General features: G+C 50.2%; 1 protein-coding gene and 1 long non-coding RNA gene across 4 annotated transcripts; one reads left to right on the plus strand and one right to left on the minus strand.

Annotated features, from left to right (window-relative positions):
* Positions 1–1,870: 1,870 nt before the first annotated feature.
* On the minus strand, positions 1,871–9,251 carry si:ch211-222l21.1 (prothymosin alpha). Its single transcript, XM_058992939.1, has 5 exons — positions 8,027–9,251; positions 5,045–5,128; positions 4,537–4,618; positions 2,562–2,659; positions 1,871–2,174 (listed from the first exon to the last, which is right to left on the minus strand). The coding sequence occupies exons 1-5, from the start codon at positions 8,078–8,080 to the stop codon at positions 2,106–2,108; spliced, it is 387 nt and encodes a 128-aa protein (XP_058848922.1). The 5' UTR covers positions 8,081–9,251; the 3' UTR covers positions 1,871–2,105.
* Positions 8,589–17,640, plus strand: LOC131698801 (uncharacterized). 3 transcript variants are annotated; one of them, XR_009307826.1, is made up of 5 exons: positions 8,589–8,695; positions 14,234–14,348; positions 16,406–16,491; positions 16,604–16,677; positions 17,547–17,640. It is a non-coding gene; the product is annotated as an uncharacterized LOC131698801 (long non-coding RNA). The 3 variants fall into 3 exon arrangements; XR_009307827.1 differs by lacking the exon at positions 8,589–8,695 and adding an exon at positions 9,247–9,580; XR_009307825.1 differs by lacking the exon at positions 8,589–8,695 and adding an exon at positions 11,323–11,978.

Here is a 17,640-nt window from a genome sequence, read left to right on the forward strand (position 1 = left end):
CTCTGTCATTACCAGCACCTTCATAATAATGAGCGCTAGTCTACACACTCCTCTCTCAGCTGTCATTACCAGCACCTTCATAATAATGAGCGCTAGTCTACACACTCCTCTCTCAGCTCTGTCATTACCAGCACCTTCATAATAATGAGCGCTAGTCCACACACTCCTCTCTCAGCTCTGTCATTACCAGCACCTTCATAATAATGAGCGCTAGTCCACACACTCCTCTCTCAGCTCTGTCATTACCAGCACCTTCATAATAATGAGCGCTAGTCTACACACTCCTCTCTCAGCTCTGTCATTACCAGCACCTTCATAATAATGAGCGCTAGTCTACACACTCCTCTCTCAGCTCTGTCATTACCAGCACCTTCATAATAATGAGCGCTAGTCTACACACTCCTCTCTCAGCTCTGTCATTACCAGCACCTTCATAATAATGAGCGCTAGTCTACACACTCCTCTCTCAGCTCTGTCATTACCAGCACCTTCATAATAATGAGCGCTAGTCTACACACTCCTCTCAGCTCTGTCATTACCAGCACCTTCATAATAATGAGCGCTAGTCTACACACTCCTCTCTCAGCTCTGTCATTACCAGCACCTTCATAATAATGAGCGCTAGTCTACACACTCCTCTCTCAGCTCTGTCATTACCAGCACCTTCATAATAATGAGCGCTAGTCTACACACTCCTCTCAGCTCTGTCATTACCAGCACCTTCATAATAATGAGCGCTAGTCTACACACTCCTCTCTCAGCGAGCACTAGTCTTAACCAGTACAGAAACAGACTTCAAAAGAAAACGAGACACAGTCTGATGTATAAAAGAAAACCCAAAGACAGAATGATTTATTTATAAAATCCAGAACCAGAATATACAAAGCAGTGGTGAAGCAGTACGGTGCCCCCCCCACCCTCCCCCCGTCTCTACTGAACCCTGTCCTGCGAGCGGGAGTGCAGGCACACCCCGAGACCCCTCTGCAGCATCGCTCAGGACAGCACTCTACTTCAAAATAGATCCAAACCTGTGTGTTCAGATCACAAAACTGTACACTGAAAAAAAAGATATAGAAATGGAAGAATTCTTTTTAAATTGAAGAAAGCCATTGAGAGAGAACCAGCGGCCAGCCCCTTGAGATCGCAGACGAGGGCATCGGCACAGAAGCGCCGCAGATACCCTCTCTCTTTATCTGAACTCAGAAATGAATAAATAAAGCCGGCAGTGCGTTGCAGTTTTAGTGTAAAAATGTTCAGGGATCCTGGCTTGTTCAACACAGAGAGATACATCTTGGAGAACAAAACTAAACTAATTAACCTTCCATGTGTAGTACAGAAATCGCCAGGTAACTCCTTTCCCTGCTCAAGGTTATTGTGACCAGCTGCACTCCAATATAATATAACAGAGACCCCCTCCAAATATGAGACCCCCTCCAAATACAACAGAGACCCCCTCCGAATATGAGAGAGACCCCCTCCGAATATGAGAGAGACCCCCTCCGAATATAACAGACCCCCTCCAAATATAACAGACCCCCCTCTCCCTCCCACAGGCACTCCAATATAAGAGACCCCCTCCGCATATAACAGAGACCCCCTCCCTCCCTCCCTGCTACAGGCACTCCGATAAAACAGAGACCCCCTCCCTCCCTCCCTCCCACAGAACAGAGTGAAGGGCCTGCACTCTCCAGCTCACACCAGCTCTGCAACACAGCAGCTCCGCTCACTAATCGATAGGAGAGAGGGAGGAGGAGATACAGGAGGGAGGAGAGAGAGGGAGAGAGGGAGAGGGAGGAAGGGAGGTCACACTGAAGCACAGCTGGTTCTTCTTTCAATTTTGTTTCTTTTTTAAAAAATAATACACCAAAAAAAAAATTAAACATTTTTTATCAGCTGGTCAAAAAAACAAAGTAGAGAATGTGCTTCATTACATATAAAGAAAAAAACACCCCAGAAATGTACAAATTCTCAAAGTGGAGAACCCTTTTTGTTTTCTATGTAAGAATGACACAGCACTCAGTGAGAAGCACCTCTCTACAGTGTGAATGGGACCCTGCTGACACAGCGAGAGGGAGGGCCGGGGGGCTGCAGGCTGGCTGGCTGGTTTAGGCTTTCACTTCAGCCTTTGTCGAATCTCCGTTTTCTGTCTTCTGCTTTTTCGTTTCAGCTTTCTCCTGGGGAAGACAAAAAAAATACATTTCAATATATAAAAACAAAAAGTTCAGTTCGCTCTCACTGCTGACCAGGAAGGCAGACAGGCCTGCATTGTAACCTGCGCTGGATGGACTCAAGAGGCAGACCTGGGCATTGAGAAGAGGAGCTTTCACATATTGGATTGCACTTCAATGGAAAGGGATCGCGCCGCCCTGTACTCAACACAAGCCCCCGAGGAAACCCTTCTATGAAACGGCTTGGTACTGCTGTTATGGAGCGTCGTTTTAATGTGAGAAAAGGGACATTTAAAATCAATTCCTAAAATGTAGAGGATTATTGAGGAGTCATCGATAGTTCACATGCCTTGATCAAATACAAATACAGCCCCCCCCCTCTCCTCCCCTTACCTCTGCCTCAGCCGGGCGCTTCACTGGCTGCACCTCTTCCTTCTCTCCCTCCTCGGCTCCTTCCTCTCCCTCCTCATCCCCCTCTCCCTCTACCTCAGCTGTGGAGACAGAGAAGACAGCGCATCAGAACAGACTCGGACAAACATCATCACTGTTTACACATCCTTTAGATACTGTGAGTTCAAACTCCAGGGCTGTGTGCTCATCCCCAGCCTGGGTTACACTCCAGCGCTGTGTGCTCTCCATCTCCAGCCTGGGTTACACTCCAGCGCTGTGTGCTCATCCCCAGCCTGGGTTACACTCCAGCGCTGTGTGCTCATCCCCAGTCTGGGTTACACTCCAGCGCTGTGTGCTCATCCCCAGCCTGGGTTACACTCCAGCGCTGTGTGCTCTCCATCTCCAGCCTGGGTTACACTCCAGCGCTGTGTGCTCTCCATCCCCAGCCTGGGTTACACTCCAGCGCTGTGTGCTCTCCATCCCCAGCCTGGGTTACACTCCAGCGCTGTGTGCTCTCCATCCCCAGCCTGGGTTACACTCCAGCGCTGTGTGCTCTCCATCCCCAGCCTGGGTTACACTCCAGCACTGTGTGCTCTCTATCCCCAGCCTGGGTTACACTCCAGCGCTGTGTGCTCATCCCCAGCCTGGGTTACACTCCAGCGCTGTGTGCTCTCCATCCCCAGCCTGGGTTACACTCCAGCACTGTGTGCTCTCTATCCCCAGCCTGGGTTACACTCCAGCGCTGTGTGCTCATCCCCAGCCTGGGTTACACTCCAGCACTGTGTGCTCTCTATCCCCAGCCTGGGTTACACTCCAGCGCTGTGTGCTCATCCCCAGCCTGGGTTACACTCCAGCACTGTGTGCTCATCCCCAGCCTGGGTTACACTCCAGGGCTGTGTGCTCATCCCCAGCCTGGGTTACACTCCAGGGCTGTGTGCTCATCCCCAGCCTGGGTTACACTCCACGTAGACTCTAGCTTTGAAACAGTTGCTTGCTGCTGGCTCAGCCCGAGCGGTTTTGAAAACGGCAGTGTTCCGCCCTGGTTAGCGCGGAGTGCAGCAGAGCGCAGCAAACTACACAGCATGAGGCTGCGCGTTCCACAGCTCCCAGAGCACACCGTTCAAACAGCACAGAGACAGAGAGCGAGAGAGAGAGAGCACGAGGCAGAGCGAGAGAGAAAGAGAGACAGATACAGAGCAAGAGAGAGCGCGAGAGAGAGACAGAGCCCGAGAGAGAGACAGAGCAAGAGAGAGAGACAGAGAGCGAGAGAGAGACAGAGCAACAGAGACAGAGACACAGCGAGAGAAGCTGGGGCGGGCTGGGCTCCCCTCCCAGGAGAACCACACTGCCCTGGACAGTCACACATTCATGCTTTGAATGCGTTACTCCTGCCAGGGCTGGTCTCGTGTGTTCATGATGTGGGAGCAGAGCAGCCAAGGGTCTTTGAAATAACAAATGATGTGTTCAAGAAGCAAGCTCATAACAAACAAGCAGGACTCATCAGTGGAAGAACTGTTCCCCTAACATGCGGGCAATTTCAGGAAGACGCTGAGACGACTTGAACACCAGAACCGCCACGGCAGTCACCTTGAGGGCTTTCACTTCTAAAACTGAAAGGACTCTGCGAGTGTTCAAGACCCTGCGCTGTCTGTTCTTCACTTTTCCTCTAAATGCACGTATGCAGCGATTGAAAGTCAGACTCGCAAAAACAAAACAAACTTACAAGCACTTCTACCCAGATCCGCTGAAAGCAGTCATTCTGACGGCTTGTTCCAATCCATGCTTTCATTGTTAGTATAACCCACAATACGCTGGTTTCATCTGTACACAAGCCAGCTTGTTACCTGCAGCTCCGCTGAGTTCACAGCAGTATGTATTTCACTAGAATATCGCTCTTCAAGTCTGGATATGTGTAATCCTATACACCCGGCGGGTGTGGTGTTGAGTGTGTGTTAGATGATAAAGAAGAAGCCCTCACCCTCCTCGTCCCCGTCCTCCGGCGCAGCCTCCTCGGGGGTCTCCTCGCTGTGAGCGGCACCGTTCGCTTTGACCTCCGTCTCCTGAGAGCAAGCAGCAAACAAAACAGAGCATGAGGCGAGGGAGGAGCCCGCAGAGTGACAGGCAAGAGACTAAAACCAAGCAGCTTCGAATCCAACACGCGGAAACTTAATAATAATAATAATAATAACAACAACAATAATAACAATAATAATATATATACACACACTCGGTTCTATATGGTGTATCATGCTGGCTGATCTGTATTAGAATAAGTGATTTGTTTTGAACCCCCAGTTGCTTCAGCTCTCTATATTACATGTATTTGTATATGAATGGGTGTGAGTCTCTGCCAGCCTCTTGTACTCAGCCTGGTCTCCAGGGAGCTCTTGTTGTGATCCCCCCCCCCCCCCAGGCAGGGGGGTGAACACCTGCACAGCAGCACACAAAGACCCCCCACCCCTCCCCAGGGATACAAACAGCCTCACCGTGCCGTTAGCAGGTGCGTCTCCGCTGCCATTCTCCTGCTCCTTCTCCACCTCCTCCACCACTTCTTTCTTCTCTTTCAGCTCCTTTATGCAAAAGATAAAATCATAAGAATTGAACAGCAGGAATGCAGCTACGGGAGTCACCTGTGCTGGCTCTGAAAACCCCGCTCATTAGATTATATTAGGAACACGCCTCTTGTTGAAGACGCCGCTCTGCTTTTCAGCTGTGCTCCGCAAAGCCAGCTTGGAAACTTCCAGGAATCCGTTTGCTTTCCACGGTTTGAAAAAAAAAACAATAGGTTAGCGATCACTGTGCTATAAAAAAAATAGGAACAGTGCGCAAGCAAGCCTGTGACATAATCAGAGCCTCCTCGCTTTATTACTGCTCTCTGATCTTATTATTCATGCTTGTGTTTTATTATTGGTCTCTGATCTTGTTATTATTCATGCTTGTGTTTTATTATTGGTCTCTGATCTTGTTATTCATGCTTGTGTTTTATTATTGGTCTCTGATCTTGTTATTCATGCTTGTGTTTTATTATTGGTCTCTGATCTTGTTGTTATTCATGCTTGTGTTTTATTATTGGTCTCTGATCTTGTTGTTATTCATGCTTGTGTTTTATTATTGGTCTCTGATCTTGTTATTATTCATGCTTGTGTTTTATTATTGGTCTCTGATCTTGTTATTCATGCTTGTGTTTTATTATTGGTCTCTGATCTTGTTATTATTCATGCTTGTGTTTTATTATTGGTCTCTGATCTTGTTATTATTCATGCTTGTGTTTTATTATTGGTCTCTGATCTTGTTATTATTCATGCTTGTGTTTTATTATTGGTCTCTGATCTTGTTATTATTCATGCTTGTGTTTTATTATTGGTCTCTGATCTTGTTATTATTCATGCTTGTGTTTTATTATTGGTCTCTGATCTTGTTATTATTCATGCTTGTGTTTTATTATTGGTCTCTGATCTTGTTATTATTCATGCTTGTGTTTTATTATTGGTCTCTGATCTTGTTATTATTCATGCTTGTGTTTTATTATTGGTCTCTGATCTTGTTATTATTCATGCTTGTGTTTTATTATTGGTCTCTGATCTTGTTATTATTCATGCTTGTGTTTTATTATTGGTCTCCGATCTTATTATTCATGCTTGTGTTTTATTATCGGTCTCTGATCTTGTTATTATTCATGCTTGTGTTTTATTATTGGTCTCTGATCTTGTTATTATTCATGCTTGTGTTTTATTATTGGTCTCTGATCTTGTTGTTATTCATGCTTGTGTTTTATTATTGGTCTCTGATCTTGTTATTATTCATGCTTGTGTTTTATTATTGGTCTCTGATCTTGTTATTATTCATGCTTGTGTTTTATTATTGGTCTCCGATCTTATTATTCATGCTTGTGTTTTATTATTGGTCTCTGATCTTGTTATTATTACAGACCCCGCTATCCAGTCGCTGCAGCCTCACGTAGACACGGCTTCGCGTTGCTTGATTAAACCGGGCTGAGAAACAGCGAGGTGCTGCCGGGTGCAAAGCGAGCTAACGAGAGGCTGACCCGGGTTACCGGTCCTGCGGGATCGATACTCATAAAGATGAAGTACCGCCTGCTTCATATGCGTTATAATATTAGCAACTTCAAGGGGCAGATCACATCTCTGTACAACAGACTGGGCATTTGAAACATAATACAAATCTAGGCTTGACTGAAGTGGGATTTTATTGGTGGAAATAATCTCAATTCCTTCTATAGGCAAGTTATTCCAGTCTGTGCCCGCGTTGATGTAAACACACGCAGAGGGGCGCCGCCGCCTCTCGAAGAGCTCTCCGGTGACTCGTACCGAGTTCACGTATCTGACCCGTTATAAAATGATTTCTACACACAACCCCATTACAACACACGCTTAAAAGCGGGGTTTCCAAATCTATTCGTACAGAACAACATTTTAAAACGCGTTTGGTTTGCGATAACGCGCAACGCCGGGAGGGATATTCGCGCCTCTCCCGTTTTAAATCCTAGAGCTCGAGCTGTAGTGAAAGTGACGCGCTCCCGGAGAAACGGTTTCGAACGCCGTGCCGCGCGGAGGGAGACGCCAGGAGCGCGCGCGCGCTCTCTCACAGAGCAGACAAAAGAATCCTCAGAGAAACGTGGCTCTCGCGCGGAGACCGCTCGAGCAGCAGCAAGGGGGCGCGCGCTTCCCGCCGTTTGAACCCCAGGCGAGAGAGCCGCTGACCGGGATGGAAGCAGCGAGGTCCGCGGAGAGCGAACAACGAGTCAAGAGAGACGAGGACAAGATTACGAGAACCCTCTCAAAACGGAGAAACAACTTGAATGTAAAACACACATTATACAGGCTTACATCCACGTTTTAATATACAGGAAAGCCCCTTTCACGAGAAAGCAGAAGCGCGGTGCAAGTTTACAGTCATTTCATTACATCGCAAGATGAAGGAACAAACAGCGCGGCTCTACTCAACTCAGCCGCGGTCTCAACTACGAGAACACAGGGCAAGAAGCGCAGCCGCTCACACGAAACACCAAAACCAAACCAGCGCTGCTCGGGTCGCATTATCACCGAGGGAAAGTGGCACAGAAAATACGTTTTTTTTTTTATCTTCACACAGTCGTGAAACCAAAGACTTTCGCTCGCAGAAGCGCAGGTATCCGTCATTTTTTTTTACAGCTTCGTGGTGTACAAAACAAGAAAAAAAACCAAGAAAAAACATTTTTATAAAAAATAAAAACGAGTTCGGCGTTACCACAGACACAGGTAACGTAGAAGCCGTTACTAGTGGAAACCGTTCATTCGGATCAATCTCATCTTCAACAAAGCTACAGGCAAGGTCCGCGTGTTAACAAAGAAAACTCCGGGCATCGACAAAGAGACTGAGGACAGACACACACACGCATCAAAACATGAATTAAACCAGCCACCATCTCCTTCAAATAATGCGTCTTAATACTAGAGACCCAAACTTACCTTAGCGGTAACCTCTGCGGGGGCGCTGCTGGTGTCAACTGCGGTATCTGCCATTGTAAGTGGAATGTATTAAAGCCTCCGAAAATTTGAAGGAAAAAAAATCTGCGTTAACCGTTTTTTTTTTTTTTGTTATCTTTGAGAGTGATGAAGATGACAGCGACCCCTTTCTGCGCCAAGACGTTTCTTTCGCGGAGGAGAGGAGGAGTGAAATAAATCGCTTCGAGCCTGAGAATTAAATAGAACCCCCTCTGAGCAGGCTTGGGCGAAAACCCACAGGATTGGACAACCGAAAAATAAACTCCGCAGGACGTTTTTCTATTGGAAACCTCGAACGTCGATCAAAACAATGCACTCCCGCCTTCCAAGCGCCGCCCCGCGCTCCTTGAGTTCTCATTCTTATTGGCTGAGCCCAACTGCAAGCCACGCCTTATTATGTAAAACAGTTTTTTTAAATATCGGCGGTTATTGGTCAACTCGGTTGTCCTTCAACCCGCACCGAACTACAAGTCTAAACATTTAGCTTGGTCCTGATTGGGTAATTTTATTGTCTATTATAGCAATCACCAATCCCGCCTCGCTATATTATTGCCGTATATTCATTGTAATCTGCCGCCAGCCCACGTGTTCAAACTGGGGACTTTCTTCCACAGACGCTCATTTCCCGCACAAGTTAGTCATTTTAATTATTTAAGCGTGGTCTAATCCACAAACACACTGTGTTTTTTAAAAGCTTTCCGTTTGGTTGAATACTGTGACGCTGTTTCTGTGTAGTCCCCAATTTAATTAGCCTCGCTGTATTTATTATTTGCCAAGTTTCCCCACAGTAAAAGCCCAGTAAAGTGCGGTAGAGCCCAGTGAAGCATGGTAAAGCACAGGGGGTGTTTATAACGATGCTTTCTGTATCGTGTTCTTGATTTTAAAGGGAGCCGCACTCACGTCGTTGCTTGTAATCGCTCTTATATGAAATCCTTCTTATCCGTTTATTGTATTAACTTCGTGTTTCAGTGTAGCTGCTCTTAGTCCAATTGGCTCTGAGACGGACATGACTGGTGAAGTTTTGTAAGGGTACCCGTGTATGTTATTGTGTAGATATGTACAGGGTGGAAACAATTTCACAATAAATCAGTGCGTTATTATACAAAGAACGCGTCCCCCCCCCGTTTCAATGCATTCATTTTCTGCACCATAACATTGAAGCAGCAGCTGGCGGCACGGCTTCTTTCGGTTTTTTTTTTTTTTTTAGTTTCTTCTGTTCCCCTCCCTCCTCTGCCCTTCCTTTCGGAGTCTTTTTTTCCATTCTCCGGAGAGCAGGGTGTCAGATTTCAGCCGGGGTGTGCATACCCGTGTAATTAAGACTCGATGGAAGCTCTCTGTGTAGAGAGAAGCGGTGAAGCCTCCCTGATCCTCCCTGATCCTCCCTGATCCTCCCTGATCCTCCCTGCTCCTCCCTGAGCCTCCCTGCTCCTCCCTGCTCCTCCCTGATCCTCCCTGATCCTCCCTGCTTTAATACACGATCCGGCCCCTTTCTACTGCGGAGGGACTGCAGCCATTAGCGTGAGTGTGAAAACACATCCACTCATCCACTCAACACTGCGTCTCCAAACAGCATGTCTAATAACCAGCGTGTGAGTGCGTGTGTGTGTGAGTGAGTGAGTGAGTGTCAGTGTGTGTGTGTGTGTGTGAGTGTCAGTGTGTGTGTGTCAGTGTGTGTGTGAGTCTGTGTGTCTGAGTGTGTGTGTGTGTGAGTGTGTGTGTGTGTGTGTGTCAGTGTGTGTGTGTCAGTGTGTGTGTGTGTGTGAGTGTGAGTGAGTGTGAGTGTGTCAGTGTGTGTGTGTGTCAGTGTGTGTGTGTGTGTGAGTGAGTGTGAGTGTGTCAGTGTGTGTGTGAGTGAGTGTGTGTGTGTCAGTGTGTGTGTGTGTGAGAGAGTGTGTGTGTATGTGTGTGTGTCAGTGTTTTTAAAAGAAGAAATACATTTAGAAAAACAAATCTGATCCCCCCCAGCTTTTACTACCAGCTTCATCAGCCCCAGCGTAAGCTCAGGTGTGTCTTATTAAACTCCAAGTGAAACAGGAATGGATTGGACATGGCGTTGCTATCATACCCCACACCACCAGGCTGGCTACGTTATATTATTGCCTGTCTATCTGTCTATCTGTCTGTCTGTCAGCCTGTCTGTCAGCCTGTCAGCCTGTCTGTCTGTCTGTCTAGTCCTCGTTAGAAAGCTTCAAGCAGGGAGGTAGCTGTGGTGTGCCGGTCTGTCTACCAGCAGCTAAAACACCCCTGGATGACATAAACAAACTGGTACGCCAACAGCGGCCGTGTCTGTTTCCGGTGGAGCAGACTGCGCTGACTGGAACGCAGTCATATATTTTTGGACATTGCATTGCGGGGACACTGCCTGCCAGTTCAACTTTGCAATCGGAAAACCTGTTCAGCCGGCAGAGAGCTAATTAAAATAACGGAGAGACGGGTCAGGGAGGGGTCAAGAGCGGGGAGGGGGGGGCTATCGATCACAAAAGCCACAAGGGCCAGCAAAGTGTTATTGACATGACGACTGAAGGAATGCAGCGCAGGGGGGCTGACCAGCAGGGCACCCAGCCCCACGCCATTGACATGGTAACCAGCCCGGGCTCCTGAAATCCAGCCTCGTTCAGAGAACAAAAAGAGGCAAAACGAGAGACTTACAACAAATAGGGGATTCCCATCGGCCACTGCTTACCTACTGACACGACAACAGTGTGTGAAGAGAGGGGATAAAGAAGGGAGGGAGGGACTGGGAGGGAGGGAGGCAGTGTGGCTCTAGTGGAGCTGAGGAGGGACTGGGAGGGAGGGAGGCAGTGTGGCTCTAGTGGAGCTGAGGAGGGACTGGGAGGGAGGGAGGGAGGCAGTGTGGCTCTAGTGGAGCTGAGGAGGGGCTGGGAGGGAGGGAGGCAGTGTGGCTCTAGTGGAGCTGAGGAGGGACTGGGAGGGAGGGAGGCAGTGTGGCTCTAGTGGAGCTGAGGAGGGACTGGGAGGGAGGGAGGCAGTGTGGCTCTAGTGGTTAGAGATGAGGAGGGACTGGGAGGGAGGGAGGCAGTGTGGCTCTAGTGGAGCTGAGGAGGGACTGGGAGGGAGGGAGGCAGTGTGGCTCTAGTGGAGCTGAGGAGGGGCTGGGAGGGAGGGAGGCAGTGTGGCTCTAGTGGAGCTGAGGAGGGACTGGGAGGGAGGGAGGCAGTGTGGCTCTAGTGGAGCTGAGGAGGGACTGGGAGGGAGGGAGGCAGTGTGGCTCTAGTGGTTAGCCGAGCGACTGAGAGTTTTAGTTGTATCATAAACAGTAATACATAATATATATATCTAAGTGTACGCTGCATAGTTGTGGTTCCCGTGGAATTTCAGGCAGCGTGTCTGATCCACGGGTGGGTCGGCGGGGAATCTGTCTAACTGCGTTGCGCGGCCGCTTCGATACAATCAACTTGAATCATTTCTAAAGATGATAATGTGCACGCCGAACAGACTGCAGGGCAGAGAGCTGCGTCATGTGGCGTTGTTTTAACCGCGATGAAAACGGCGCGTTTATTGTTCAGTAAACCTACATATTAACCCAGCAGCAGAGTTAACAGTAACCGGCTGTTAATTATTAACGTAATAAATATATAAATTGGGGAATTAAATATGATAACGTGGCATCTTACTGAAAACAAACACAAAAACGGTTCCTTATTTTCCTCTTCTTCTCGTTTTTCGCTTTCACTCTCAGTGGTCACAGTTAGTAAATAATACGCGTTTTCGTTTGCATAGCGACGGGTTTATCTTTCGGGTCGTGTCGCCGGAGTTCGCCGGAGCTCGCCGGAGTTCGCCGGAGCTCGCCGGAGTTCGCCGGAGTTCGCCGGACCGCCTTCGACTCCTCGGCTTTTCCCGGGCGGGCGCGCCGAAGCTCAACTCGCTCAACTCGGAGCGCAGAGCGAAACTGGAGGTAGGACGAGCGCTGCGGTTTCATTAAAAAAAATATTACCTGACCTTTCTTTTTGTGATAAGCCCCCCTTTTTAAATGAATGCAGTCCACCTACACCAGATACGCCTAACACTGCCTCTGCGTTGTTTCGTATGCAGTTCAGAAACGTGACCTCTCTCGTGTGTTTTTTATTTTCATGTTTGTTTTATCGCGTCACGCGTGTGCAGTTATTCTAAGGCTATTTCAAAAGCTAAAATGTGTGTTCATATTTATTTTAAAACACGATATGATGTCAGCTACGTTTTAATTCGTGTAACTGGTGTTGAAAAATCAATACAATAAGAATCTCCGAGACGCGTATGAAGACACGCACCTGATCGACGCGTCGTTGCGAGCGCCACCGTGCGGCGTGCGGTGCGCGGTGCAGGTCCGGCAGGGTCCGTTTGAGGGGGTCCCGTGTTAGAGGCGACCCGCCTTCGTCTGCGGTATCCTGGGTCCAAATAGGTACAGTCATGGACCTTTCATTAAAATACATCCACACATAAATACAGGAATAGTGAAACATTTTACACCAAAATGCAATTACTGTTTTTAAAATCGAATTTAATGTTACAAAACTCGTACCAAATACTTTAAAAATTGACTTTTTTAAAACGAAAAATGGTGTTGTGATAGCGACGTGTCTGCGTGTCTGTGTGTCTCTGTGTGTCTGTGTAACACACTGACGCACCCACACTGAGAGAGCTGGATTAGCCTGTCTGTCTGTGTGTGTCTGTGTCTCTGTGTGTCTGTCTGTGTAACACACTGACGCACCCACACTGAGAGAGCTGGATTAGCCTGTCTGTCTGTGTGTGTCTGTGTGTGTGTCTGTGTCTGTGTGTCTGCGTGTCTGTGTCTCTGTGTGTCTGTGTGTCTGTGTAACACACTGACGCACCCACACTGAGAGAGCTGGATTAGCCTGTCTGTCTGGTGTGTGTCTGTGTCTGTGTGTGTCTGTGTCTGTGTGTCTGTGTCTGTGTCTGCGTGTCTGCGTGTCTGTGTCTCTGTGTGTCTGTGTAACACACTGACGCACCCACACTGAGAGAGCTGGATTAGCCTGTCTGTCTGTGTCTTTGTCTGTGTGTCTGTCTGTCTGTCTGTCTCTGTGTGTCTGCGTGTCTGTGTCTCTGTGTGTCTGTGTCTCTGTGTGTCTGTGTCTGTCTGTCTGTGTAACACACTGACGCACCCACACTGAGAGAGCTGGATTAGCCTGTCTGTCTGTGTGTGTCTGTGTCTGTGTGTCTGTCTGCGTGTCTGTGTCTCTGTGTGTCTGTGTCTCTGTGTGTCTGTGTCTCTCTGTCTGTGTAACACACTGACACACCCACACTGAGAGAGCTGGATTAGCCTGTCTGTCTGTGTGTGTCTGTGTGTGTGTCTGTGTCTGTGTGTCTGCGTGTCTGTGTCTCTGTGTGTCTGTGTGTCTGTGTAACACACTGACGCACCCACACTGAGAGAGCTGGATTAGCCTGTCTGTCTGTGTGTGTCTGTGTGTGTGTCTGTGTCTGTGTGTCTGCGTGTCTGTGTCTCTGTCTGTGTGTCTGTGTAACACACTGACGCACCCACACTGAGAGAGCTGGATTAGCCTGTCTGTCTGTGTGTGTCTGTGTGTCTGCGTGTCTGTGTCTCTGTCTGTGTGTCTGTGTAACACACTGACGCACCCACACTGAGAGAGCTGGATTAGCCTGTGAGTGTCATTGTGTAGATGGAACAGCTGCCCATGTTTCACCATCTGCAACGCAATGGGACACACACACACACACACGCACACACACACACACACACACACACACACACACACACACACACACACACACACACACACACGCAAATGAAACAGTGTACAGCAACAAAGAATCAAAGAGCGCTGCTCAGTGAGACAGGGGCTGAAAGAGCCCTCCCCTCCCCAGCACACTGCTGTCCCAAGTTAATGTGTGAGCCATTAAACACCCCAAAGACAGCCAGGATCAAAGGGCTCCCCCCCCCCGACCCCCTCGTGCAGGTGCTGGGAATTTTAATTAGACACAAGGGGCAATGATCCTCGATGAACCTGGCACTGTGTTTGTGTGCTCCAGCAAGCCTGCCTAGGTGACTAAGCATCCCCCTGAAGAGACACCCCCCCCCCCCCCCCCCTCAATCACCTGGCAGTGCCCGACAGTGTAATGGCACTGCATTTCCAGTAGGGGGCAGTGATTGTAATTGGAATGTCCTGTAACCCTGTGCTGTTGTTTCTCGTGTAGCGTGTAGCGTGTAGCGTGTGCGATGGCTGCGTGTGTCGATGTCATCGTCGTTGGAGCTGGAAGGCGTGGTTCGATCTACGCACACTTCGCTGTGGAGTTCCCTGAGCGCATGAGGGTGAGAGAACGCACATTATTATTATTATTATTATTATTATTATTATTATTATTATTACAAGGGTGGAAATCAGACTCCTGCTGCACAGCAGTGTCACCCAGTCCAGGTTTTACTGCCAGCTTCATCAGCCCCAGTGTGTCTAGGTAACAAGCTCAGGTGTGTCTGATTATTAAACTCACAGTAAAACCAGGAATGGATCAAAATGCTATACAGTGGGAGTCTTATTACCATCCCTGCATTGTTATTATTATTATTTATTATGATGTTGTTGTTAAAGCCTTTTTGTAGGATGACCTTCCCCTCCTCTCTCTCTCTTTCCCCTCCTCCCTCTCCCTCTCCCTCTCCCTCTCCCCTCCTCCCCCTCTCCCTCTCCCTCCTCTCTCTCTCTCTCCCTCTCCCTCCCTCTCCCTCCCTCCTCTCTCTCTCTCCCCTCCTCCCCCTCTCCCTCTCCCTCCTCTCTTTCTCTCCCCTCCTCCCTCCTCTCTCTCCCTCCCCTCCTCCCTCCTCTCTCTCCCTCCCCTCCTCCCTCTCCCTCCTCTCTCTTTCTCTCCCCTCCTCCCTCCTCTCTCTCCCTCCCCTCCTCCCTCCTCTCTCTCCCTCCCCTCCTCTCTCTCTCTCTCTCTCCCTCCTCTCCTCTCCCTCTCTCTCTCTCCCTCCCCTCCTCCCTCCTCTCTCTCCCTCCCTCCCTCCCTCCCCCTCCTCCCTCTCCCTCTCTCTCTCCTCCTCCCTCCTCTCTCTCTCTCCCTCTCCCTCTCTCCCTCTCCCTCTCCTCTCTCTCTCTCCCCTCCTCCCTCCTCTCCCCCTCTCCCTCTCTCTCTCTCTCCCCCCCTCTCCCCCTCTCCCTCTCCCTCTCCCTCTCTCTTTCTCTCCCCTCCTCCCTCCTCTCTCTCCCTCCCCTCCTCCCCTCCTCCCTCCTCTCCCTCCCTCTCCCTCCCTCTCTCTCCCCTCCTCCCCTCCTCTCCCTCTCTCTCTCTCTCCTCCCCCCTCCTCTCTCTCCCTCCCCTCCTCTCCCTCCTCTCTCTCCCTCCCCTCCTCCCCTCCTCCCTCCTCTCTCTCCCTCTCCTCTCTCTCTCCCTCCCCTCCTCCCTCCTCTCTCTCCCTCCCCTCCTCTCCCTCCCTCTCTCTCCCCCCCTCTCCCCCTCCTCCCCTCTCCCTCTCTCTCTCCCTCCCCTCTCTCTCCCTCCTCTCTCTCCCCCCCCCCCCCGCTCTCTCTCCCCCCCCCCGCTCTCTCTCCCCCCCCCCCCGCTCTCTGGCAGACGGAGAGGAGAGCAGACATGGAGTCAGAGCATTAACTCACTCTCTGAAAAAAGAACCTCTTTGTGATGTCATTTCCTGTTATTTTTTTGTGTCTGCCAGGCCCCTCTGGCTCGTTGCCATGCAGACTGTATCTCTGCCAAAAACCACTGCTGAGGAGAGGGAGGGAGGGAGGGAGGGAGGGACGGAGAGGGAGAGAGGGAGGGAGGGAGGGAGGGAGGGACGGAGAGGGAGAGAGGGAGGGAGGGAGGGACAGGCAGAGGCAGAGGGAGAGGGAGAGGGAGAGGGACAGGAGAGGGAGAGGGAGAGGGAGAGGCTGTTTCTCTAAAACCCGTATAAAAGTTTACCACAGGGGCTCCTGAGTGGTGCATCTGGTAAAGGCGCTCTGCGTGGAGTGCAGGATGCGCTCTACAGCCTGGAGGTCGCCGGTTCGAGTCCAGGCTATTCCACAGCTGACCGTGGAGCTCCCAGGGGGCGGCGCACAATTGGAAGAGCGTCGCCCGGGGGGAGGGAGGGTTAGGTCGGCCAGGGTGTCCTCGGCTCACCGCGCACCAGCGCCCCCTGTGGTCTGACCGGGCACCTGCGGGCTTGCCTGTAAGCTGACCTGGGCTGCGTTGTCCTCCGACGCTGTAGCTCTGAGGCGGCTGCACGGTGAGTCTGCAGAGTGTAAAGAAGAGGGTGGCTACAGATCATGAATACAGCTTCCATTAAGATGATGATTCTCATTATTATTATTATTCTGAGTCTGATTGTTCTGGGTTGTTTTACAGCGTGGTTCTTGTTTCTCCTGGTTAATTCTCCAGGTGGTGGGAGTAGCTGATCCGAACCCTTTTTCCCCGGGAGAGACTTCGGGAGCAGCACAGCATCGAGGAGCACAATGCCTTCGCTGGTGCGTGGAGCTCCTCACCGCCCCTGTGTGCCACTCAGCATCACCTCTGTGTGCCTCCAGTTCTGCTCTCCAGACACCCTTTTGATCTTATAATGGTTTATTTATTTACCAGACTGGCGCTCCGTGGCTCAGAGGGACAGGTTTGCGGACGCGGTCCTGATCTGCACCCCCGACCGGCTCCACAAGGTGAGGACGGAGCTGGGGGGCTAATTCAGTGGCTGGTCCCCTCACCCCGCGGCTCACTGTGTTGTCTCTCTGTGTCTCTCTCTGCTAGCTCAGGGTCTCACTGTGTTGTCTCTCTGTGTCTCTCTCTGCTGGCTCAGGGTCTCACTGTGCTGTCTCTCTGTGTTGTCTCTCTGCTGGCTCAGGGTCTCACTGTGTTGTCTCTCTGTGTCTCTCTCTGCTGGCTCAGGGTCTCACTGTGCTGTCTCTCTGTGTTGTCTCTCTGCTGGCTCAGGGTCTCACTGTGTTGTCTCTCTGTGTCTCTCTCTGCTAGCTCAGGGTCTCACTGTGTTGTCTCTCTGTGTCTCTCTCTGCTAGCTCAGGGTCTCACTGTGTTGTCTCTCTGTGTCTCTCTCTGCTGGCTCAGGGTCTCACTGTGCTGTCTCTCTGTGTTGTCTCTCTGCTGGCTCAGGGTCTCACTGTGTTGTCTCTCTGCTAGCTCAGGGGCTCACTGTGTTGTCTCTCTGTGTCTCTCTCTGCTAGCTCAGGGTCTCACTGTGTTGTCTCTCTGTGTCTCTCTCTGCTAGCTCAGGGTCTCACTGTGTTGTCTCTCTGTGTCTCTCTCTGCTGGCTCAGGGTCTCACTGTGCTGTCTCTCTGTGTTGTCTCTCTGCTGGCTCAGGGTCTCACTGTGTTGTCTCTCTGTGTCTCTCTCTGCTAGCTCAGGGTCTCACTGTGTTGTCTCTCTGTGTCTCTCTCTGCTAGCTCAGGGTCTCACTGTGTTGTCTCTCTGTGTCTCTCTCTGCTAGCTCAGGGGCTCACTGTGTTGTCTCTCTGTGTTGTCTCTCTGCTGGCTCAGGGTCTCACGTGTTGTCTCTGTGTCTGTCTGTAAAGGAGCCTGCGGTGGTGTTTGCTCGGAAGGGGTATCACATCCTGCTGGAGAAGCCCATGGCTGTGAGTACTGCCCCCCCTCCTTCCTCTGTCTCCC

This window comes from Acipenser ruthenus, chromosome 20 (genome assembly GCF_902713425.1).
Source record: "Acipenser ruthenus chromosome 20, fAciRut3.2 maternal haplotype, whole genome shotgun sequence".
NCBI lineage: Eukaryota > Metazoa > Chordata > Actinopteri > Acipenseriformes > Acipenseridae > Acipenser > Acipenser ruthenus.